General features: G+C 47.3%; 2 protein-coding genes across 2 annotated transcripts; one reads left to right on the top strand and one right to left on the bottom strand.

Moving 5' to 3' along the window:
- The first annotated feature begins 1,411 nt into the window (after nt 1-1,411).
- On the top strand, nt 1,412-11,720 carry LOC144719978 (glycine receptor subunit alphaZ1-like). The gene is made up of 8 exons (XM_078596363.1): nt 1,412-1,539; nt 2,029-2,096; nt 2,638-2,873; nt 3,645-3,727; nt 4,993-5,130; nt 5,993-6,207; nt 7,795-7,947; nt 8,235-11,720. Exons 1-8 carry the CDS (start codon nt 1,482-1,484, stop codon nt 8,373-8,375), a joined length of 1,092 nt encoding a protein of 363 aa, XP_078452489.1. The 5' UTR covers nt 1,412-1,481; the 3' UTR covers nt 8,376-11,720.
- Nucleotides 11,670-24,445, bottom strand: LOC144720151 (interferon-induced GTP-binding protein Mx-like; the record flags this gene model as incomplete). Its single annotated transcript, XM_078596657.1, has 14 exons — nt 11,670-12,300; nt 12,949-13,134; nt 16,516-16,608; nt 17,147-17,223; nt 17,802-17,960; nt 18,554-18,698; nt 19,159-19,281; nt 19,662-19,743; nt 20,678-20,876; nt 21,186-21,324; nt 22,288-22,442; nt 23,252-23,395; nt 23,759-23,971; nt 24,340-24,445. Coding segments are annotated over 14 exons (2,046 nt in total), but the record flags the coding sequence as incomplete, so codon positions are not given.
- Between the last annotated feature and the right edge of the window lie 1,169 nt (nt 24,446-25,614).

Raw genomic sequence — 25,614 nt, 5'->3', positions numbered from 1 at the left:
GAGGTATATTTGTAGTTTGAATGTCTCTCTCTCTCCCCGTGGTCGCGTGGATTTTTCTCCGGGTCCTCCCTCCGGTGTTTCCTCCCAATTTAGAAACGTGCGTTTAAAGTATTTCGCTGAAATACATTTCTACATGGTGAGGCACTTCGTTGAGCTATCATTTATGGCCAGGTCGCTTCTGAAAAAATAGCTATACAGCTCAGTTGGCCTTACCTGATGAAATAAAAAAAAAAGTTTAGTTTATGTCTGTCATAATGACTACAAGTCACCAGAATGGGCCACAAATTGTAGTTACAACAACAAACTGTGTGCAATGATAAAATTGGAGGAAAAATACGTTAAAATTGGCTCTGAATCCCGTGAGTGGAACACCGCAGGGCATGTGATGCCATTTAATACAACCAAAATAAATAATCAGAACATTCGCCTCGTTCCCGTATCTGTGTCTCCACGTTCAAAAGTACATAACACTCTTGATACTTGGAACATCCCATCGGCCACACGGCCTCCTGGGAATGCATTGTCTTCAGCAGCATTGGTTTAACGCATTCAGTGTCTCGTCAGCAGATACAGGCTTGCATTTGCAAGTTGAGTATAGGAAGGAGTGGATGCGAGGAGTTTGGAGACGTCGCAGCCCTGCGAGGTGGCCTCGTGTCTCAAGAGTTGTCTTCTGCAGTAGATCTCAACGTCTAATTCCACGGGCCATTGCTCGGCCGCAGAGCCGTGCGTGAGACGTGGTGCGCTCAACTTTTGTAGATACAGCAGTTTTGTGTTGTTGCTGCTGCTACACAAAACACGACAATTATCCCTGTCCATTGCACACCTCTTTATTGTAAGTCTCAGAAACACAAGTTAATGTATATATATAAATTGTACGGATTTTTATTGAACTTGTTTTTTTACAGCCCTTTTGGAAAACGTAGTGTTCATTTGGAAAAATCTTATTGGAGCGTGCATGCTTACTCCGAGAGTGTGATCACTGTGTGAGCGCTGACAGTGGGTTGAGCAGGTCCAGCAAGGTTGAGTACCACCGGTTTTAACGCGTGTGTGTGTGGGGAGCGGTGGTGTTGCAGTTAGCGCGCTGCGCTACGAACCTGGCGACTCGGGTTCAATTCCCGCTCACGGCCACCAACACCCAGTGACGATTAATTATTTGAACCGGTCCTGGGCATCCCCTAGGTCGACTCAGCCTCAAATGAGTACCTGGTGCGGTGTGTAAATATCGCCACTGGGGAGACAAAGGCGGTAGGGCGTGGTTTTTGGCCACCACCCCCTCGTGTGCCGTGCCGGCCTTCACAGGTGCTCGCTAACAGCACTTGCCCCAACAGTATGTTAAGGCTTTATACGGTGGTCGAGAAGTTCGCGGCGGCGGCTGCGGCGGCTGTGTAACAGCGCGGTCGCGTCTCTTCCGAGTCTCCAGCCTCTCGGCCCAGGCGCCTGGGAACTCGAGCAACAACAACAAACCGTCGCCCTTCCTGTCCATGGACAACGTGATCCGCGACACGGGCTACGACAGCCGCATGCGGCCCAACGTGGACGGTGAGAGAGCGGCCGGCCTCCCAAGTGCCGCCGGATGAAGCTCGTGCAGGGCCTGGAGCCATATGTTATAGAGGGACCCTAAATTCAAAACAAAACATTAATATTAAAACACACATTTTTTGTTACTTTCATAGTAAAGTATTTGTATTTTTTCATTTGATATACAGCCAGATCATACGGCAAATCGCTAACCTTAAACACCCAGTCGTTCATAAAAGTAGAAGGCGGTATAGTACTATAGTATTAGTAAGTGCAGAACCGCTGAACCGGAATTGATAGCTTGAACGCATTTAGCGCGGGAACCCTTGGAGACCACCTGGAGAAGATTCCAGGCACGTGTTGACAATGATGGCGAACAAGTGGAGACTGACTTTTTGAAGCTATTAACATGCATTTATTATCATGTTACAGTGTGATATTTTTGAAGCACCCTGTAATTGTGTGCGCCTGGTTATGAATTAGTTATTTTGTTTTCTGTTTGAATGGTAGGGCCTCCCGTTGTCGTAAACTGCAGCATTCTGGTGAAGGGCTTTGGGCCCGTCGAAGAGGCGACCATGGTGAGTCTGGAGGCGGTGACGTTCCTTCACGTGACGTATGACGTCACAAACGTTCGCAACGTACACAAACTCCGCAATATTTTTTCGCGATCTAGACTCGGTGGGATCTTATGTTGGTTGCGCATCTCCTACTGTGGGGTCGACGCACCCTTTAGCCACCGTGGTGGTGTTGTTATTATGTATGATCAACGAGATTATATATATACATACCTGTCAACCCATACGGGTTTCCCGTATTTTTGTATAGGGAAATTGAGTTTTCAGGTCCATACGGCGTATAGCCGTTTCAATAAGGGCAACATTTGGCTTTTTTTTGTATTTTTCCCTTGTGATGGGACTTTGTAGGACGAACGTTGAGATTTATAAGGGTACGGGGTGACCAATAAAGTCTTAATTGGTCTGTAATAAAGTAGACACTGATAAGGGGTTTCCAGGTATGTGGTGTCCAGTGGGTGGCGATGGTGAACGTGGTGATGGTAATTCAAACATTGCTAATGACGAACGTCTTTAATAAAATAACGGTGGCCATATTATTCCCTAGGATTACAGCATCAACATTTTCCTGCGTCAGACCTGGAACGACCCCCGCATCATGAGCGTCTTGAAGAGCATCGAATACAACACTGACTTCTTGGATCTTGGGAACAGTTTTGTTGACTCCGTGTGGAAGCCTGACCTCTTCTTTGAAAACGAGAAGAGTGCAGCCTTCCACACCGTCACCACGGACAACAAGATGCTGAGAGTGTTCAGAAATGGGGACGTGTTCTACTCCGTGAGGTGAGCTCTCTGGGAGGGAAAGACTGGGGTTTTTGGCATCTGGCAAATAAGGGGGGAGAATGTATTCCAACAATCTGCAGAATGTATCTGCTGGTAACCGGCCTGGTGGCTCAGCGGTACGGCAGGCGGCTCGCAATTGGAAGGTTGCGAATTAAAATTAATGATAATTTGAACTCAGACCTTTCCACTTAAGAGCCGGTCGCTCTACCTCTGAGCTACCACGGTGGCAATGCCCTCTCGTGAGATGACAGTGCAATTTGCTGAGTGATCAAGGCCAAATTTCACTTTTAAAATCCCAACCATTTATTGAACCAGTTAAGATATGTAGCCAAATTAATTTATGGGAGCGTCATCCTGGAGCACCAAATGCAATTTTGGTTCTGTTGTCGATTTAAATTCAGATAAATAACCAGTTAATTTAATTTTCGTGTCCTGGCTTTGTTTCGGTTCATCTCTCTCATGAGTTTATCAACCCGGGATTTGAATTCGAAACATTCCGCTTGCAAGCCACTTGCTCCACCTCTGAAACACGTGGTCGGAGTGTGCTATAGTGGCCATGCACACTCATAAAATAACGGTCATTAACCTTCCACCCGAAGCAAAAGCACCACCACAAAGGTATAAAGAGGGAAATTATGCTAATTTTGTCCAAGAAATACACTATATTCATTGCATCGATATACTAAGTGGATAACTGTCGTATATATCTATGTTTATTTAATTAAAAATATATACGTTTGCCGTGTGGATAACATGTTTTCTGTGTTTCAGACTGTCTCTCGTACTTGCGTGCCCCATGAGTCTGGAGGTTTATCCCATGGATGCACAATATTGCAGCATCTATCTTGAGAGTTGTGAGTGAAAGCACATTAAACAATATATCATCGCATAGCAGGTGGCTGGCTGGCGCCGCTGAGATCCTGGGTTCCAATCCAGGTTTTAGTCACCAAGTCATGATTCAAAGTGGGTTCTCAGGTGCAACGAGTTTAGGCAAATTAGCCAATGCAACTAAATTAGCTAAATTCCAGCTCTGAAATGTAGATATCGGTTTCACTGTCATACGATGAAAATTCCTCTCGTATGCAGGGTGGGTGGAAAAATACTGCCCTCTATCTACTGTGTGGACCAGAGGTCATTTGAAGGGATCTCAGAGGTACCTCTGTGATATCCGGTCTCCCTCTCTTCACACGAAGCATCGCACTGCTCTTCCAGAGATCCCTAATGGGTTCAGCATCACCTGACGCGATGTCAATGGTGCAATTGGGATCAAATTGCGTAAAAAATTGCAAACGTTTTAAGAATAATATGTGATTAAAATAAACATACATTGGAGGTGGCTGCGTGGCCCAGAGCGATGAAGTGGCACCTGCATTAAACTGGGTTCTCAGGTGTAGGGAGTTGAAAGTCCTGATCCAGTTTTCGACTAGTGCACACAAAAACACCGTAACATAATCTTTGGTTTGTCGCCTAATCTGGCCTCTTCCAATTTGGCCTAATCCAGCTCGGCCTATCCCAGCTTGTGACAAACAACCTACACAGACACTTTCTCTGACACATCGGCTGTTGCTCGGCAAGCTGCAGAGGTCCCAATAAAATGTCCTTGTCTCATGACATGAAACCGATAGCATAATTGGAATTATTGGTAAACATAAAGGAATCTGATATTTATCTAAAGACACGGCTCCACGCCCTCACGAAACGTTACACTCCGCTTGTGTGCGCTGCGTTGGCTGCCCTGGCTGCCTCTGGCGGCGAGGAGCTGCCCTGGGATTCATTGCTGGGCCCCAGTTTCCTCATCCTGGGCTGTGCCCTCGTGTTGTTTGTGGCTATCGTCGGTGGCGTGACTCAGCGGTAGCCGCTCGTCGCGGAAGTTAAATTACAGAGCAGCCATCCTGTTTAATTCTGGGTATGAAATAAATACACTCCGTCTGCTTCACGGTGGACGTTAAAGGTCCCGTGATGCCATTCTTAAGAGGAGACCGTTGTGCGCCGGCGTCATTGTCAGACTTGTGGAAAATAACCTCGAAATGACACCGTTGGAATATACGTAGCATCATCGCCCCCTTTAACGATGAAATCCGGTTTTTTAAAAAACGTAACTTTCATTGTGCACTTTCAGATGGATATACGACGAATGACCTGATATTCCAGTGGAATGACACGGAGCCCGTGAGTTTCGGAGCTGGCGTTTCAACCCCAAAATTCACACTCTCCAACGAAACGTTCCTCGGTGAATGCACGAAGGAGTACACGTACGGTGAGTAGGAAGCAGTTCGTCCGGCTCAACACGACAAACGTGCACGAGGATGAACGTCGCGTCGTTTGCTTTTAACCCAGTGGTACTCAACATTGATGGCATCAAGACCGTCAAGACCACGGGTCCCCACACCCACCTTCCCAACCCCCTTGCCCCCCCAGGTTATTTTAGCCAAAATACACAGACATCATATGTCCATGCCCCTAGTCACGGCAGTGTTAGCGAGGCTGTCACTTTATCTCATGTAACTTAACCCTTAGGTTTTCAGAGATAATATTGAGCCATATTTTATTTAGTTTTCCCACCTATTTTGGCAAAATTAAATTTTAACAAATTCTCCATGTTTCTCTTTACTGAGAGAGACAGATGGAGATGCAGCACATGATCCAGGGAGTATGACTTCCTGGGTCATGTCCTGATGATGTTTGTCGCAAATTAAAACGAAATGTTGCATATCTTATTGATTAAATTGGTTGTGAGAATTGTTTTTCAACTTCCCAGTGAGCTGAAACGATGAAAATCGGCGCACTCCTAAACGCTTGTGCTCTAGGTGGAAATTGTTTGTGTTTAGCTGTTGTGTTGGACCTTAACCACACGAATTTGGTTGGATCGATTGCACGGCCTAACCCAAAAATAAGTAATGATTTATGTTGTGTATTTGTAAGCTTTGCCGACATTTCCCGAGCACAATCGAAATTTCCACCGCTGCTTGAGGACTTTAAAGAGCAGATTAATCCCTCCACATACATGTTTGAGCAAGAAATACATTGTGAATTTTTCCTTTTGCTTATAATTATAAATTGTCGATGGTGAGATCAATGTAAAGATGCCGATAATGATGATGCCAACTGACTTCTTACAGGTACATTCTCATGCGTCAAGGCCACGTTTTTCTTGGACCGTGACATGGGCTACTACCTCATCCAGGTCTACATACCCAGCTGCCTCCTGGTCATTATCTCCTGGCTTTCGTTCTGGCTCAACGTGGAAGCCGCGCCGGCTCGCGTGGGCCTGGGGATCACCACCATCCTCACCGTCACCACGCAGATGACCTCAGCGAATGCCGCCCTGCCCAAGGTGCTCTGTGATTACGATACAAATCAACTTTGCTCGTGGCTGTTATGAAGATCAGGGCCACTCAGAGGAAAAAGAAGGGTGTAGAGGCAAAAGAGGAAATTTGGCCCGGGCCTCACAAAAGAGGGCCCCACAACGGGCCTGTGGATAGTAGAATCAGGGGCCCTATGCGACATTTTGCCCTGGGGCTCGAGGAACCTCTGGGGGCCCTGATTAACCCTTTCCCATTCCGATGACGTATGTAAACGTATTGAGACGTCATCAGTTTTTAGTAAAACGGCCATGTGGAAGGGTGTGTGCTACAGTTTGTAGACAGTTATGATAGAGTGCGGTCGTGTCACTACACTTCTCTGCAGTGAGTACAATGTATTTAAAAACAGCGGCGCTATGATTTATTTTTAAATAAGTTAACGCTAAGGGCTTGCTGGTTCAGAGATTCAGCGGTGAACGGGACCTACCCTGCAACTTGCAGACGTCTCGGAACGGGAAAGGGTGAAGATGTAAGATGTGCCTGCCGAGGGTGTCATTCTCTAGTGGGGTTGTCCGGGTCACTGAGTCCCTCGAGCTTCATTGTCAGGACAGTGCCCCAGCAAAATGAAGATTAGCTCTTACTTTGTTATGATATTGCGATCAAGATGTCACCATGGACAAGCTCCTGATGGTACCGCGGCGCCGGCACTGTCTTCCCCTTGCAGCTGCTGCCCGGTAGCCACGTGACCTACGAGATCTGAGATGAACGACAATTGCTTTGTTAAACATCTACATTTTCAGTAAAAATAGCTCAGGCCACGTGAATTTTCACAATGTTTATAACAATAAACTTAATGCAACTGGTATGATCCATTTGGACCCATTTGCAGGATATTTTCATGATCTGCCTCACATATACGCGAGTGAAACTAACTCGGCGTCAATTGTCAAAACGCTTCTCTTTCTGCTTCTTCCCTCGCACTGCTCACTTTGAATGTCCTTCCATTCTCTCTTTCCCAAGCACGGCTCACCTTGCTCAATAAAAAAGAAACGCGTGATCAGCTCTTCATCGCAACTCCGATGGTGCTGTTGTTTTGCTGACCGCTTCACACGTTGGGGCCTTTGGGCCATGTGGTCAGCAACTGCGTAAAAAAATGTCCATTCCAACAAAGCACAGAACCACTCCATCCACACCCACATCTACACTTACATCTACGTTTATTTTGTTTAGCCAGGTGATAACTCAAGTGACCAGGAAAGTCTAATTTGCCAGAGTGACTTGGGTCACCAAAATTACAAGAGGAATAATATAAATACAATGATACGGCAACTATAAAACAGTGGGAAAACAACCACATAACAGAGGGGATCGAAGCAGTACACAAACACGAATCAATAATAAATGAAAGACATTTCCTGAAACAAAATTCAGCTCAGACAAATACATTAAAACAACCGTTCTTCGTAAGTTACAGAAACATTAAGAGGCGCAAAGCCTACGAGTTAAACTCATCAAGAGGCGTGTTGAGTGATTATTTGACAGGTATCCGTCAAATACAAAGAAGGCAATCGTGAGAGTTGTGTTGGTTTAACGACACGAATTGTGACTTGTCCTCCCAGGTGTCCTACATCAAAGCCATCGACGTGTGGATGGGCGCATGCCAAGTGTTCGTATTTTCTGCCCTGCTGGAGTTTGCCGCTGTGAACATGGCCACCAGACGACACGGAATCAGCCCCAGCCATCACGACGGCGACCATTGCACCAAGGGAGAGGTGCGGGTTTGTTTTGCAAAAGGTTCCAAATACGTTTCAGCTTCCGAGAGAGTGGAAGCGGCATCGGCACGCGAACGTGTCCTCTGTCAGGCGGCCTCAACGCCATAGACCAGAGAGGGAATGTCGGTTGCAGGGCAAGGCCGGGGTTTGTCACACGAATATTCGTCTTGATGGGAATAATGCCAGGAGAGTGCACGCGGTACAAATGATGGAAAATTATTTCACGAGTCAAAATAGAAATGTACGGCAAGGTGTGTGAGGCGTGGTGTGTTCATGTCCCTGTGTAGGTGAGCGATGAAGAATGGCGCTACCAGTCTTTGCTGCATGCTCGTCGGATCGACTATATTTCCCGCGTCATCTTCCCAACCGTCTTCATGGTTTTCAACATCTTCTACTGGGTCATCTACCTGAAGCTCTCCTTCCACTAGAACCGCGCTGGGCCGCGCGGTGAGAGCGACACGAGAGGTGTCTCCGATCCAAACACGAGGTCCGGTGCCGCTCGTGCTCAGCGCGTGCAGCTGCACAGCAACACCCCCCCTCCCCCTCCCCCCACACACACAAATTTAGGGCCCCACATGACGTCCAACGTATGTCTCTGTGTGTATGTGTGAGTGCGTCTCGTCTGTTTCTTTTCCATCGTTATTCATCCATCTGCGTAGAGCCCAAAATATGGTCCCTCTAACCTCCATTCGCGACAAGTGGTCGCTTCATTATGGTGTCCTCAACCAGACAGTAGCATGCAAACCATCAAGAGATGATCATGGTCAAAGTCGTCGATGCCACCACAACCTTGCTTTCGCTCTCTACACAGTAGACACGCGACCTCCAAATATCTGCCCTGACAGCCTCCCACCCTGTGGCCTCAAGTCTTCTCTTTCCCTTGTTTGCTGGACTCTTGAAGACCATTCCAATGTCTGTGTTGCTAATTGGCCCTCCACCATCCTGGACACACGTCCTATCCATCAGAACCGTTTTCGCCTGATCCTGTCTACAGCACTCACCTGCCGCGTTCTCTTCACGACTTATGCGTTGCTTATCCTGTTTTTTCCCCGCAAAATGCATAGCATCCATCACAGACACCGTTTCCAACAACTTATTACAACAGCAGCTTAATTATGTGTTCCTGATCCACACAGGAACACAGAGAGATCCTGCCTCAAACACCCTCTTTACACTCGTTTGATATGAAAATCATGGACTTGGCGAGTGCACTCTGCGGTCACGCGGACACACGGCCACTGTCGCATCATTATTCATGCACTCGCATTAAAATCCTCAGTCACGTGTTACCCGTAGTGCTGAGAGTTATGACTACCGACTGCTCAGACGATTGATCCGAAGAGCAATGTTTCTATCTCGGAGCAGAACCCAGTGATGCCACTTTCTGCGAGGCCCTGTGAATTTTTGATATTAATGCACACAGCAGAAAGCAATTGATAGGCCCGTGTTAATGCCTCCCCTATGTCCATTCCGGTGGCTCAGAGGTCAGAGTGCCGAGGTCCTGGGTTCGAACTCGGGCAGCCACCTTTGATGAAACCTGGTTCAAGTCCAGTTTGAAATGACCATCACGTTAACTGTGGTTTTATGCTGCGTTTGCCTTAAGTTCCAGCTCTGAGAATCGAAAACATAGGTTCGACTGTCATGCGATGAATGTTGCTCTCACATGTAGAGCATATGGGAAAGTACTGCCTCCTAATGTATGGGCCGTAGATCATTCGAAGGGATCTCAGAGGTAACTCTGTGATATCCTATTCCGTGGGCCATTCTCATGAATATTCTGAAAAACTGGGAACAGGACACGTGCACGTAAACGGTAACCACAGATACATTCACCTTGTACGATTTGCCCATGATACTGGGGAGTTGAGATCATCCCCAGGTTAGTTTTACGTGATTATTCTTGCCTGCCTCTAGATGGTTATATATATGCGTGTTTGTGACCACGCGTGTACATGCAAGGTATCCACCAAAAAACATCACGCTTCCCCAGGAGCTGCCAAAGTGGGGTAATGCTCAGCGCACGAAGATTGCCGGTTCGATTCCATTTCCTGACGCGGCAGTCGAAACAACGCAATAATATCCTCATCTCGCCCCGCTGGTGCCTCTGTCCACCCAGCAGGATCAACGGGAACGAACCAGTTACGACTCAGGGGTGAGGAACCTTTTTTCTCCCAAGGGCCATTTGGATATTAATAACATCATTCGCGGGCAATACAACATTATCAACTTATAAATGAGTCTGTTATATTTGGTCAAACATTTAATTAACTCACCCCTAATGTTATGGCTGGAACTGCTTCTCTTTGGTTAGTCGTGTGATGTTAGCTGGTATTGATGATGTTGCTACTCGCAACTGCTTTTCCAGATTTGCTCCTAGATTTATTGAATTTCGAGTCCCGCCTGCGGTTGCCTTGGCAGGGCCCGACCAAATGATTTCGGGGGCCTTATACGACCCGCGGGCCGGACGTTCCCCACCCCTGAGTTACGTCAATCGGCAGGTCACGTGGGGTGGGGTGAAGTGGGGGTACGTCCACCTCTTCCAACACGCCTGGTCGATGTGGAAGGGTGGACCAAATGCCCTGTTTAGTTCACGCTTGCGGACGCCCTTCTGCCAGCGATTCTCTCCATCAGACAACCGCTGATAAATTCTCCACAAACTGTTAGTAATTTTATTGACCCCAGAGAGATGATGGGCTGCGTCAACCTCCAAAACAGAAATTGTGTGATTACCCGCATTGTACAAGGGCAGCTCATTAAGACAGGCTGGGCCTTTTAAATTTCTAAATGTAATCTGAATTTAATTGACAGATTTTGATTGCTGGGTATACAGCTTTCCATTGCATTTGTTAGGAAGCAACAATAAAAATAATCAGGACTAAAGAAAACACACTGTCAACACCAAACGTGTTTGGTTTTGTCAGGACAAAACGTTAAAATAACAGAAGCAAGTGTCACTTGACAAAGTCATTAAAATAATTGTGGAGCAACGTTTTTGCCAAAGCAGCAAATCAATTCGAGGCGAGACACGTGCAGGTACAGGATGTGGGGGGACAGCTGTTTGACTGAGTGCAGCAGTTCAGTCAGCCCGAAGGATTCATCTCTTGACTCATTCTATTTAACCAAACAGACCATTCTGTGTCTATCATCTGGTCGAGTGGCCCAGCGCGAGCAGCTCTTATTGGAAGGTTGTAGGTTCAAATCTTGGCTGAGGGGGTTGAATCAACACATCAACCCCTCTGGGGTTGATTAAAATGAGTACCACTTTGTGAGGAGATCAGCTCGTGATTGTCTTACATGGATAGCCTTGTGCGCCACCGGGAATGCGGAATTTCCACTACCGGCTGTCAACACGAGATGAGCACCGAGTCAAATGCTCGGTTTGAGCTGGAATTCAACATTTGACTTGAACATAAATCCAGTCACTTTTTACTTCAACGTTTTCGAATACTGTGATGAGGATCAAACGATATTATGCACAGCTCCACTCTCAACAGTGTACACTCTTTTACACCCTAATATGACGTGCTTTGACAAATATGCAAATTAAGTGTGTTCATATAAATCTACATCTTGCTGAGAAATCTATGTAGGTTGCATTTATGGAATTTACATATTAGGATAAACAATCATGTTTATGCTAAAATGTTGGGAATTGTATACTGTAGCATTTTATTAAATGAAGATCCTTTCCATGTCAGTGGTGTAACACGCGAGAAGATGTATCCGTGTATATGCTGTTTATTGAAATAAAAAGCTTGATTTAAACATAAAAACGCTTACGAGTAAACACGTTCCAATGAACTATTGGTCAAGACTTTTACTGCATACATGTCTATAATAATCAGGAATCTGACGCTATTCAAACTTAATAATCAGGATTATGAAACTCAGTAATAATTTAGTCTATTCTATTTTTGCAAATGGAAGGAGCACAGGCAACAGTGGCTTACTCTATGACCACTATCACACGACTGAGGCATGTCTTTAATTTTCCATCTATGAAGGGGATGTGCGCATCGGTCTGTCGATGTTCCAATGCGTTTGATCATTTGGCCAGCGCAGCAACAGAAGGAACAGCGATGGGGGAAGTCGACTGTCCACCGGTGAGCGTGCGAGCCACCGCGCGCCTCACAGCGCGTTCTCGATGGTGGAGCACGCCTTGCGCAAGCGCTCCACGCGCTCCATCACCATGCGCCGCTTCTCCATTGTGTCCTCATCCTCACACAGCAGCTCGGCGAGGTTGCCCTCCTGCGCCAGCGCCGTGAGCTCCACGCCCAGCGCCACCACCAGCTCGTCCAGCATGTTGAAGCGCACCGCCATGGGCACCATGTCCATGAGCCGCGTCAGCGCGATCTGCGGCACGCGAGGGGGGGGACCGCACGCCCGATCGGATCGAGTTTTTCGTGGGCCGAAGCAGAGTTCTTTTCCACTTGATTGTTTTAGTATTGTGGACGTATGCATGTTGGACTTCTATTGCACCATGCGTTGCCAATTGTGCTACTCGGAGGTTTGGGGAAGGACAACAAACTAAACACAATGATCACTACTACATCTGTTTACCCAGGAAAGCCTCATTGAGTAGTCCCAAGACTCTTTTTCAGGGGGGTCCTGACAAGCCTTTGTACATGTGTGTATATTTGATATACATGTGTATGTGTGTAGCGGATGGCGCACTGCACTACGAACTTGGTGGCCTGAGTCCAATTCCTGCTCACGGCCAACACCAGTGACGATTATCTGAACTAGTGCTGGGCCTCCCCTAGGTCGACTCAGCCTCAAATGAGTACCTGGTGCGGTGTGTAAACATTGCCACTGGGGAAACAAATGCGGCCGGGCGTGGTTGCTGGCCACCCACCCCCTCGTATGCTGCTGTGGCCTTCATTAGGTGCTCGCTAACAGCACTTGCCCCAACAGTCTATTACAGATGATAAGGGGGATCTTTTTCTTTCTGGGGATGTGCATGTGTATGGGCACGAACCTGTCTGCATGTGTTTAACGTACCTTGAAATATGAGCGCAGATGTTTGTTCATCACACGCAGATCCTCGTCCAGGCCGCCCGCATCAAGTAGACTTTTGTCCTTATACATGTTGGGATACTTGTGGGAATTGTAGGAAATTTGAGTATCTTTATTAACTTCAAGATCATGCTGGTGCTCTTCTCTTAGGTTATTCTGATAGAGCATATCCTACACATGCAAAGACAGTCGTAGCAACACACAGTCCAATAAGTAACCAACAGTATAGTAGTAGGTTTTTACCCTTTTAAACTGGTACAAAACTGACACCTTTATTCAATGCATCATGTTTGCAATAACCACAACACAAGTAGTCAAAAAAGCAAACAAAAAGAAGCAACTCTGATAATGATAATAATATGCATTGTCCTTGAAGTTGATTGGTCCACACCCGAGACGGCTTTCTTTAGAGCCTAGACCCCATTGGTGTTGGACCAGATGACACCAGAAGGCGTACAACTCAAACACAGTGCAATATCAGAGTATTGAGAGCTCGGGGTAAGCATTTACACTATGAGGTCTCTTTTACCAGTGGCAAAATATAGCAGTAGGTTTTTACCCTTTTAAACTGGTACAAAACTGACACCTTTATTCAATCTTAATTTAGGAGCTTTCGTGACTGCAGGAATTATTCTTTGGTTCTTTTCGGTTAAGTCACGTCTAAAAATAAAATAATAAATTAAAATAACATATTACGACGTTTCGATTGCAACACAAGCAATCATCATCAGGTATAAAAGAAATAGCAACAAAAAATCTAACTAGAAAACTATAGACAGACATACAAGCAGACAGACATCACAACGGCACACAGAGAGAGGACACACATCGGCACAAAGAGAGGGGTTGTCTCTATGACGGTCCCTTAAATATAGAGAGGGGGGGCGAGAACGGAATTTATTATTTTATTTTTAGACGTGACTTAACCGAAAAGAACCAAAGAATAATTCCTGCAGTCACGAAAGCTCCTTAATTAAGATTGAACCACTTCTACGGGGAAGTTTTAAGCTTATCCTTTTTCTTTCTGGCTATTTGTTCTCTCTGCCTGTGTCCTCTCTTTGGAATTTTCACACTTAAAATTCTAACTTAGCAAATTTTGAAACACGTAATCAACCAGGCTATGCGTTAATTGTGTGTTAACCGACTCTCTGTGTTGTATTACATCACATTTCGATATTTTGCTGGGTTATTTAATTTTCGTGTGCCTGTCTCCTAGTTTTCAATTTTGCGTGCGCGTTCCACATTGTCATCTTACTTGCAGCAGCAGCAGTACGTTGGCGTACACTCATTGATATGCTAATTCTCTCTGCCCCCTCCCTCTCTCCGTTCTCGCCCCCCCTCTCTATATTTAAGGGACCGTCATAGAGACAACCCCTCTCTTTGTGCCGATGTGTGTCCTCTCTCTGTGTGCCGTTGTGATGTCTGTCTGCTTGTATGTCTGTCTATAGTTTTCTAGTTAGATTTTTTGTTGCTATTTCTTTTATACCTGATGATGATTGCTTGTGTTGCAATCGAAACGTCGTAATATGTTATTTTAATTTATTATTTTATTTTTAGACGTGACTTAACCGAAAAGAACCAAAGAACCTTTATTCAAGGCATCATGTTTGCAATAACCACAACACAAGTAGTGAAAAAAGCAAACTAAAAAGAAGCAACTCTGATAATGATAAGTAACCAACACTGCTGTAATGTATATACTATAGGTAGCGGAATATATATATTTTTATATAACTGCCATAGAGATTGGTACCCCAGTCGGATTTAAGTACACCCCTGGAAAAAAGTGTCCTAGAAACAAAATATTTAATTGCCTCGGCCATTTTGTATTATTTGGTACCCAGGGGTACCGCCATAAGGATCATATGGTGGTGTGTTGATCTTTATTACAGTATGCCACAGTTTTGATAGACCTAGGCTGAAATGAGTGTGTTCTTGTGTAAACCACTCTTATTGGCCGTATACGTAAATCGGGTACGAATAAAGATTTGCTACTTTCGTTGGTACCAATTCCCGCTTTGGGCCATGGACTGTGTCTGTGAAAGGGAGTCCACACGAGGCGATATTCGGGCAAGGGATTTATTTAAGCCCCACACACTGCAACACATTCACACCTCACAAGAAGCTTTTCCCTTCGGGAGCCCCGGAAACACGTCACATAGTCCCCTGTTTATATCTCCCCCCACCCCCCTTATCCACCCCCCACGATCTTTCTGGAACCTTCCAGCAAGCTCCTCTCATTCCCTTGCTCTCTACAAATCCTGTCCCTTGGCCTCTCTCTTCTTCCTCTCCCTCCTTTCTCTTTTCTGCTAAATCTCTTCTCCGGTCCTCAAGATAATCCCATGCCTTCTTCTTCCCGGCTGCGTTCAGAATCGGAATCTTTATTTATCCTGGAAGAATCCGATGAGCTATGAAGCTCTTTTTCATGGATGTTCTCGCCACCTTTTCTTTTCCTACTCATCTCGGGGGGGGGGGGGGGTGTCTCTGTGCCCTCGCATAGCCCCAATGTGTCCCTACACGATGGCTCTTACAGATGTAGTGCGGTCAAGGAGAGTAGAGACGGCTTATAGAGGCAACACGTTTATTCCAATAACAACAGTAACAGAGGGGAAGCGGCCCCTCCAATTGATACCTGGGGAGGTATAGCCTCCGGGCTAGTGTGCCCTATCAACTGGGGCTACGTACTCCCAGCCCTCCAGCTAAGGGGTCCTAGGGGAAGCTAGCTGACACAACCCAGCCAAGGTCCTCGGGTCCCGACCACTGGCCCACTCAGTCCCTGCCCTTTGGTCGGACGTCGAGTTCCCAGGGGTTCCCAGAGTCCGACCACTGGTGCACTCAGTCCCGGCCCTTAGAAGGACGTTGGGTCCAAGGGTTCCCAGGGTCCTAGCCTAAGCAGGTCTTCAGTCTTCAGCTTGACGATGACTGCCGGACCCATCCAGAGGTCCGGCTTTTATACCCGTTAGAGGGTCTCTCTGCCCCTAGCCACGCGTTCCTTTTGGAACTCTCTAGGGGGCTCTGGAATACCCCCCCAGCCCCTCTCTTGGGGTCTGGGGAGCCCTATTTGCCCAACGGGCCGACTCATCTTACCCATTCAGTATACCACCCCCTTTTGACACATGTCTGCTACTACAGGTAAGGATGAATGGGAAATGTACACAGTGCCCAACCATGCTACTACACATACAGTGAGGGGAAAAAGTATTTGATCCCCTGCTGATTTTGTACGTTTGCCCACTGACAAAGAAATGATCAGTCTATAATTTTAATGGTAGGTTTATTTGAACAAATACTTATTTCCCTCATTAAAATGCAAATCAATTTATAACATTTTTGACATGCGTTTTTCTGGATTTTGTTGTTATTCTGTCTCTCACTGTTCAAATAAACCTACCATTAAAATTATAGACTGATCATTTCTTTGTCAGTGGGCAAACGTACAAAATCAGCAGGGGATCAAATACTTTTTTCCCTCACTGTACGTATTTGGCAGAGTTGGTGTTACGAGTTGCGCCGCGCGTGTGCCGAGTGGCGCGCGGTGCGCGTGGCGGGCACCTGCGTGTAGACCATGCTCTCCATGCGGAAGAGGGTGACAATCAGGACACTTGCTCTCTGCTCCTGGCCTTGCACCTGTGCTCCCACCTTTGCCTGCCTCCAGGCAAGGGTGAGCGTGCAAAAACACACAAGTCGGCGTTCGTTCAATCAGTGAAATTAGCGACGAGAATATTCGTCAAGCTGACCTGGGTTTCATTGGGTCAACGGTGATACCGAGTGGACGGAAATCGTCCAGCGTTGACGGTGATTATGACACGTAAAATATGCTCATGTATGTGCTGTGAAGAAGGGCCATTGCTTGAAATGTCATCGATTGTATAACTTTCATTTAAAGGGCACAGTGTTATTGACAAATGTTGAGGTTTTTTTCTGAATACTTGGTTTATGGGGCAATGAGGGATGATATGGAGATGTTTGGGGGGCTTTCGGGAGAGGTAGTGGGGGAAATCGGGGAGGGCAGTGGGGGATGGAGGGGAGGGGTGGTGGGGGATGGGGGAACCTCGGGCCAAGTCTGGAACTGATAATTTTCATTGTTAAACACATGCAATGGAATTGAATCAAACACAGGATTGAAAGATGTTGCTGTTGAGCTCGAAGGACATCGTAAGAAAGTAGTTAAAAGAAGGGTCACCTTGACGAGACGGTTAAACTCGGGAAGGAATTGGAACACGTCATCGGCGAGTCGCATGCACACATCCTGCACGCTCCCTGCACCACTCACGCAAACCCACACACATGCACACACACGTTAAGCACTGCTCACGCAAATCCACCAAGACATATCCCCCTATAGCCTTAACAGACTGTTGGGGCAAGTGCTGTTAGCAAGCACTTATCAAGGCCGGAATGGCACACGAGGGGGTGGGTGGCCAGCAGCACGCCCGACCGCCTTTGTCTCCCCAGTGGCGATGTTTGCACACCACACCAGGTACTCATTTGAGGCTGAGTCGACCTAGTGTAGGCCCAGGACCGGTTCAGATCATCGTCACCGGTGTTGCCTGTGATCGAGAATCGATCTCGGGTCACAGCGCGCGAACCGCTACACCACTGCTCCCCACTGTGCGTCGGTGTCAACTTAAAAACTGTGGCCATTTTTATTTTATTCACACGCAAATGACTTAATTACGAAAACACGAGCAATTGTTACCCCTTACTGTGACAACTTGGCGGAAAAAAGAGTATAGCGGAGACCTTTGACAGTAAATAAACAAAGGGAAAGACAAAATATAATAATAACACATCACACTCTCTCTCGACATTGTGACTATCGGCGCTGCGGCACGTACCACAGGTGACAGCGAGCATGTCGAGGGCCGGTTGCTCCAAGCGTTGCAGATGAACTCGAGCGAGGTTCTCAAAGGCGTGGTAGCTCACGAACCCCGGCAGCTCTCGCCCCCAGCGATTGTCCATGTACTCCCGAATCAAAACATCCAGCTCTTCCAGCCCTGCGAGAAATGAGCACACAACCAGCACGTCGGATTGAACAATTACAGAAGTGGTTCCCAACCTATGGTCCGCAGATCACTGCTTGTCCACAAAGGCATGAGAAGCGGGCAGTTACTACGATTTGGAGTAATTGAAATTTATAAAAATAGATTATTGGTGCACGGTAGTCCGTAGAAATTATTTGAGGGTTGACATTGACAGTGAGTTCAAAAGAGTTGGGAAGCACTGGTGTAGACCAATACAATACCCCATTAAGTTCACAGATTCAATTATTTCAGACAAAAATTCGCACCAGTAAATACTAGGGATGAGTTTCTGATGAAGTATAACTTCAGGTTTTTTATTTTAATGGAAAAAATTAGAATTTTGTTACCCCTTGCTTGAAAATGTTCCATGTCGTTTGATGCATATGTGTCTTTGGGCCCACAAAAGTGAGGTCCACTCGATTCCACGTGACTTCATATAATTTGTTGATGCAGATAAAAAACATTCAGCTGTAAGCTGTTTTACACATTGAACCCTTCCAGAAAAATGCAAAATAAAAAAAATTCACAGTATGTGAACACAACCGTTGCAGTGGCGATAATCTTACACGCTTCCTCGGCTCTCTTCAGATCCTTGAGCCACGTGCGGAAGTGCTCTCGCGCGAGCGTGTACAGCATCATGTTGCGTGGAAGATTACGGCTGGGCTCTCCCCGCGCGAGTCCTCGCACGTCCTCATTGTATCTCATCACGCGCTGTGAACACACAGCAAGCACACACGCGAGACATTGAAGGCGGTGACATGGACCAGCGGTGCAAACTGACGATGCCTGAACCGCCTCCGGTACAGCGCTACAGGGGAAAAACACCGTGACCAGGCCCAGGACGCGAGCTGCGTCTGCGGTGAAGAATGGATGACGCTTCCTCCTGGCGTCTCCTGCAACGAGGAGCCGCGCACAGCCGATGAGTTCAGCACCGCTGCTATGTACGGCAGCAAGAGCCGTTTATGAGAATGCTGTCGAAATAGGTCACACGTTTGGCGCAACGGTGCTTCGTTGACTATGCATGATGAAATAAATATTACTGACCGTGTGCGGGGGGGGGCCCTGTTCCTCAAATAAATGATCGCCATTGATTTTCAAAAAATATATTAAGGCAACAAATGGAAGAGTGGCCCTAGCGGCAACGCACTTGCCGCTCGTCGTGTGCACGCACCGCGTTGATGAACAGCTGCTTCGCTCGAGCGTCGTCCGGGATGGACTCGCCCTGTTTCTCCAGCTCGGCGCGCGCTTCACGCAGCTTTTCCGCCAGCTCCTTCCGCAGTTTTGGCAGCGTGCGCTGCGACGCGACATCATTCACGGCGAGGGAACAGATATCAGTTTGTACGTTGTTTTTGTTGTTAAACTTGTTTGCCCAGAAAAAACCTCAACAATGTTTCCCAGGAGGGTCCTGCAAAGTGTTTGTAGCAGGGGTTGACATTGCTACGCGCAGTGATCTATTTGCAGTTATTTACAGGTTATTCTTCATCACTGGGTTGTTGTACGTTATTTTCTAGCTATGGGAGCAAACCAGAAAACCTGGAAGAAACCGTGCAGAACACTGGGAGAACAATACAAACTCCACGCAGAAAGGCGCCCGAGTCGGGAATCATACCCAGGCCCCCTTCTTGCTGCGAGGCACAAGCGTTACCACTGCGTCGCCACCCTGCTTCCGCCCACCTTGATGTTGTCCACAAGTTCCTCGGTGAGCTTGGCAGCCAAAACGGCGGTGGTGGTCATCTTCCCACCGTTGTGCACGTGGCTAACGGGACAGAGACACCACAGTGCAGCAAGGGTCAATCGCAGATATCATCGGTCAAAGTCAACTACGCATCATACTTCACAGCATTCCACCCGCAGTGTGAGAGATGTGGAGAGTGGAAAAGATAAGGGAGTGAGACGACCCTACGCACACAAAGACGGTGGAACAAAGGCTGAGGAAGAGGAAGGCACGCAAAGTACCAGCTGCCAGCATCACCGAAAAATGCTGCGAACACCCACGCCACTCAGAAAAGTAGTCCGTCACGCGCTAAGCTCCCGTTATAGTGGGAGCGGTGCAAGTAAAGACAAAAAAAGTTCCATTAAAGAAAAAACGCGTTAAAGTGAAAACGCACAGCGTGAGCGCCACGCGTTAAACGGGGATTTACTGTTGGTGGAAAGATTGTTGTCAAAATGTGTTTACAATGCTGTTGTCTTTATTGAATCACACCAGACTGAACTCATCACTTGAAATTTCATGTGCATGTATCCCCTTACCCGTTTACAGAAAACTGCAACAATCACCCTATATCCATTTTGATATTTCTGTAAATTAATATTTATCGTGGAATTTTTTTCGTAAAATAATTTGTCAGAGCCAACATTCGTAACGGGACAGTTATTTTATTTCATATTGATTTATGCTTGTGGTGTTTTAAAATGACTACTGTCATGTGGTTGTTGTTGCTCTAAATGCCACTCAGCGGTCTTTGCTCCCGTTTCTATTTGCTTCATCGTTGCGATTTATTACACGGAAATCACTTTTGCTATATTGGTGACCCAGGTGACTCGTTAAAATGAGACTCATCCGGGTAGCCTTGAGTGCTCGCCTGCTTACAAAAAATAAATTTGACACCTTGGGTTAAAAACAGAAATAGGCCACAATCACGGCCCGAGAAGATGTGGGCTGGAGGCGGGTGCAGGCACTGAGCACGCACCTGAAGATGGGGTGCTTCTTGAAGAAGGCAGCCTCTACACGCGACGCCTCGGCCAACGTCTGCTCTGCCTCCACGTCGCGCTGGCTCCGGCACTTGACCAGCACGTAGCCCTTGCGCAGCGGGAACACCTGGTTCTGCAGGATGCGCAGAGCGTTGCGCTCGGTTCCCTCGTCCATCAGGTCTGGCTTGGTGAGGACCCCTAGGGTGGAAAAGTTGCCATTCTGAAATAAGTAGGAACGACGCGCCACTTGCGCCCCGGGCACTGGTGCATTATTCACGTGAAAAACGTCCGCGCTTGCTTAATAAAGAGCGCGTCTAAAAGCAGAATGGAAACTGCTAACGGCGGAAAACAAGGCAGACCGTCCATGTGTCCATTATTATTACACTTCTTTACTCAGTTGAGCCTCACTAAGACGCAATAATTTTTTAGGAAGGTCCCGCCAAGTTTTCCAATTGGAGAAATCATTTGCAAGGCAGCTTGTGGTGCGCCGAGGACTGTTGTCGTTACCAAGGGTACGTTCGCCAGTGGGGTCCACAGCCTGAGCCATCTTAAGCGCCTCAGTTGTAGCAATGTCCACATTGCAGGGGATCACCACCAGATTGATGGTCTCCTGCCGGCCGATGTGGTCACGAATCAGGTCCTTTATCTAAAGGAGAAGGCAGAGTCAAACAAGCTGATGTAGTCAAGATTACATTGTCGCCGAACGGTCAAGATCAACGTCAAGAGGTCATCATGGCCAAAGCCACCGATGCCACCACCGCACCTCGCCAACGCTTTCTCCCCTCCACTACTTTCGGCAGACGCTGCACTGTGGACGCGCGACCTTCAAGATCTGCCCTGACGGTCTCCCACCATCTGGCCTTGGGTCTTTCCTGAGGTTAATGTGCCTTGCGTGCAGCACGCTATGTTGGGCACACCCTGCTGCAGTAGTTGTCAAACAGGCCCTGATGGTCTCCGTGGTAACGTGTGGAGGTGAAGCCACCATTCCAATGCCATCCCGCGACAATTTGTGTAAACGTCCATGTGGCTCAGTGGTAGAGCGAGCGGCTCGTAAGCGATATATGGGTGACACATTAGGGGCAGCACTTTTCCACCCACTCTGCCATGTTGGGGCGACTATGGTCACATGGCATTCAAACCAATATTCACATTCTCAGAGATCAAATATAGCCAATTAAGTGCTAAATCAAATGAGAAAATTTATTTTTTGGTGTATTGTTATTGATGACTAGGTTGAGACGGTCAACTCCCTAGACTTGAGAATCCGGTTTTAATCCCAAGTGGCTGCCTGTATTCAAACTCATCATATTATTGATGCCAGTTCCATGCCCTGACCTCTTATCCACCTGGCCTCCTCACGTTACTTTGGGAAACACACGCAGCAATCGTCACTCCCTCCTGTAAAAACTTGGTAGGACCCTCCTGAAAAAGAGTCTTCGGACTCAGTGAGGCTTTCCTGGGTAAACAAGCCCTACACAATGATGACATTTTGTTGGTTTGGCTTGAGTTGTGCAATTAATGGTGCCGTGTGTCCATTACGAGCGGGTTCCGGAATGTACGCTCCGCTACGTTCAACAAGGTGGTGAGCATTGGTGTGGTGAGCACATGCCTGAGTCTCAATGTCGACGGCTTGGCCAGCAAGGGCTACGCGGGCGATCCCGGGCAGGTCGATGAGGGTGAGATCGGGAACACTATTAGAGGTCACCTCGAGCTCGATGAGGGTCTTGCTCACGCCCAGATCATCTCCTGTCAACTCTGACTGGGCTGTGAGAAACAAGGGACGTTGTCAATATTAAGCCTGAGAGCAGGAAGAAGAAGATGTGAATGCAATCGCGTTTTATTTGTTTTATTATGAGTCTATCATTGTGCATTAAATACATGGAGTAAAAAAACCGCCTGCTAATACTGCGGATGTATTAACCATAAATATACACGTCGGTGTACGTTAAAGATCCTGTGACATCATTCAAAGTTGAGTAGCCCATTATGTGCTGGCGCCACGGTCCAATATTGCCACAGTGAGGAATTGAACGGTACTCTCAAACGACTCGATTGCGATATACATGGCAGCGATCATCCGCCCCCTACTACGGGAGCGGTGGTCTGTCACACAGAATCCTCTACCCGACAAACACAAGAACAAAAAACCTTGAGTTCAACCACTTCATGAATGCAGTCTGATCAGACAGCAATGCACATTCGAGATGCTATAAGCATGCTTTTTGCATTTCTTAAATGTTTATTTCCGTGTGGGTGTGGAGGAGTGCAGGGCGCTCTACAGAGATATGACGAGTCCTTGAAATATTGAGGGGCACATTAGGGAAATGTAAACTGGGTGTGTCATCCCCAATTAAGGTTACATTGGGCACGTCCTTGCCCATATAAGAAATTACGGAACAAAAATCGATAGATATAATAGCGATTTCGAATCCATGCTCGATGCCACGCCAGACTGATCCCATTGCTCCAACCCATCGTGTGGCATTCCTTTCCACTGGATAGACGATGGTCATGCATTGCATGATCCCTCCATATTTCACGGACTCGTTGTGTCACGACCCACGGCGCCGTACCCTGCAGGACGGCGTCGCCCACACTTTCTGGAGAGTCGAGCTTCGTGTTGACGGTGCGGCCCTGCACGCGGTACTTGATGCGTCCAACCCAGGGGCCCGGTGCGCGCTTCAGCTTCAGGGCGAGCGGGCAGCGCGTCACGATGCCTGCACGCAGAGACAGAGGAGGAGGTTGTGATCAGTGGGACACGTGTGCAGGGTAGAGGAGAGTCGGGGAAGACCTAAAGCCAGAACGTGAGATATTGTGAGTGGTCTTTAAAATTAGGTGCGAGGATCTGACAAAAGGCAACGATGTCAAAGTCTGGTACTGTTAATTAGTAATCATTTTACTTGGCTATAGCAGCATTCATGCAAATTGAATCTCAAAACGCTGTAGAGTTCTAACATGCCCAGATTGCGTGCAGAAGCGCAAAGGCCTACAGACAAGCGGGAAGGCAACCAGAACCAATGCCAACAATTGCCCAAGCTCTGTGGTCCTATATTGGGGTGTTGCGATGTCTTTTCGCTCACCACTGCCACGTGGAAGCTGCACCCCAGACAGAGCCTCCAGCACAGAGCTCTTGCCCGAGCTTTGGTCCCCGATGACGGCCACAGCGGGGAGGGCCACGTCCTGGTCCACGCCCAGATAGCGCAGCTGGTCGATCAGGTCGATGTAGGGACGAACCTTTCGGTCAAAAGAGTGAACCAGAGACGCACCCTGGGGGGCTGAGCACGACGAGTTGCCTGCAAATGAAAGTGTGCAGGAAATGAACATGATCGTTTCAATTTTGAAATCATAATACTATTGATGTTAATACAAAACAGTACAGGCTGTCCTCTACTTACGAACACCCGACTTATGAACATCCACACTCGTGAACCGGCTTCCAAGAGTTTATTTTTACATCGACCTGGATATACGAACTCGCACTTGTGAACCGAACCGTGGAACTATTTGTTCAGCAGAGCGATCCTCCACGAGTTAAATTAGTCACAGCAACCCGCCTAGGGTGTTTGTGTGTGTGTATGTATGTGTGTGGATGGTTGAGAAAAAGCGACAGGCCCACTCTAATAGTCTACAGCATCCCACGTCAGAGAATGAGGAGGCTTACCGCAGCCTTCGATCGGAGGTTCGGAGAGCCGTGAGGCGCTGCAACGATGGTTGGTGGTCGCGGGTTGCTGAGGAGATGGAGTCTGCCTCAGTGCCCCGCGATCACAAATCCCAATTTAACTCCATCAAAAAAGTTACCTGCAGCGCCACACCTATTAACATCATTATGGTAAAAAACGGTGATCCAATCTCCGACCCCCAGGAACAGGTTTGCAGATTTGCTGAGCATTTCTGTGACGTCCTGGGGGAGGGGAAATCCCTCAGCCAGGAAAACATCGTGGCACAAAGTGGGGATGACCTTACTGCGGTGCCTCAAATATTGAAAGAAGAAGTCACCCCCTGTGAGTGGCTGGCTGAGGTGCCATCTGTTGATGAAGTACTGAAGGCGATCCAGAGTACTGAAGGCGATCCAGAGTCTAAGACCAGGAAAGGTACTGGGCAGAGATGATCTCCCAAGCGAAATTCTGAGGGAGGGTGGCGTTTGTGCACAGACTGCCCTACATGACATCATAACAACAGTCTGGACCACTGGACGGGTTCCGCAGGATTGGAAGGATGCCATGGTGGTCCCCCTCTTTCAGTGTGCCGGGAAAAGTCCTGGCAAGGATTATTCAACATCGCCTTGCTAGCCACGCTGAGGAAAGGCTTGCGGAGCCCCAATGCGGTTTCAGGAAAGGGCTGTCCTGCACAGATGCCATATTTTCTGTCCGTCAGCTACAGCAGAGGTGTAGGGAATTCCAACAAGACCTACATCTCTGCTTTATTGACCTGGTCAAGGCCTATGATACCATCAGTAGGCCTGGGCTCTGGCTTGTTCTTCGTGCTTTCGGAGTCCCTGACCCTCTGCTCACGATCGTGGCTAACCAGATTTAAGGTCGCACCACCACTCCAAAAGCCCCCCCCCACCCACACACAATACAGGCAGTAGGCGCCACGAGACATATATAATTACTTTTCTTTCGTTTCCCTTAATACAACGGTTTAAAGTTCAAAAATTTGCGACAAATATTAAGTCAATATTAAGCCAATATCATAGTGAGTGGAACGCGGTCTGAAAGTCACCATGAACGTGAACACAATCAGTTAAGATCCGAAATGGTTTATTAGTCCTTCCAATGATTGCTAAGCCAGAATCCATCTTCTCGGTTGAAATTGTCTCAATGTATAATAACAAATAGTATAAAATGTATATGCTTAATACAATGTACAAAGTAATATATAGTATCGTAATTGTATAGTGAATATACAGCAGTGTGATATACATTAGGGTGGGTAG

This window comes from Lampetra planeri, chromosome 7, assembly GCF_965212315.1.
Source record: "Lampetra planeri chromosome 7, kcLamPlan1.2.h2, whole genome shotgun sequence".
Classification (NCBI taxonomy): Eukaryota; Metazoa; Chordata; class Hyperoartia; order Petromyzontiformes; family Petromyzontidae; genus Lampetra; species Lampetra planeri.
The sequence above is the reverse complement of the archived record's forward strand: the minus strand, read 5'-3'. Positions and strand labels throughout refer to the sequence as shown.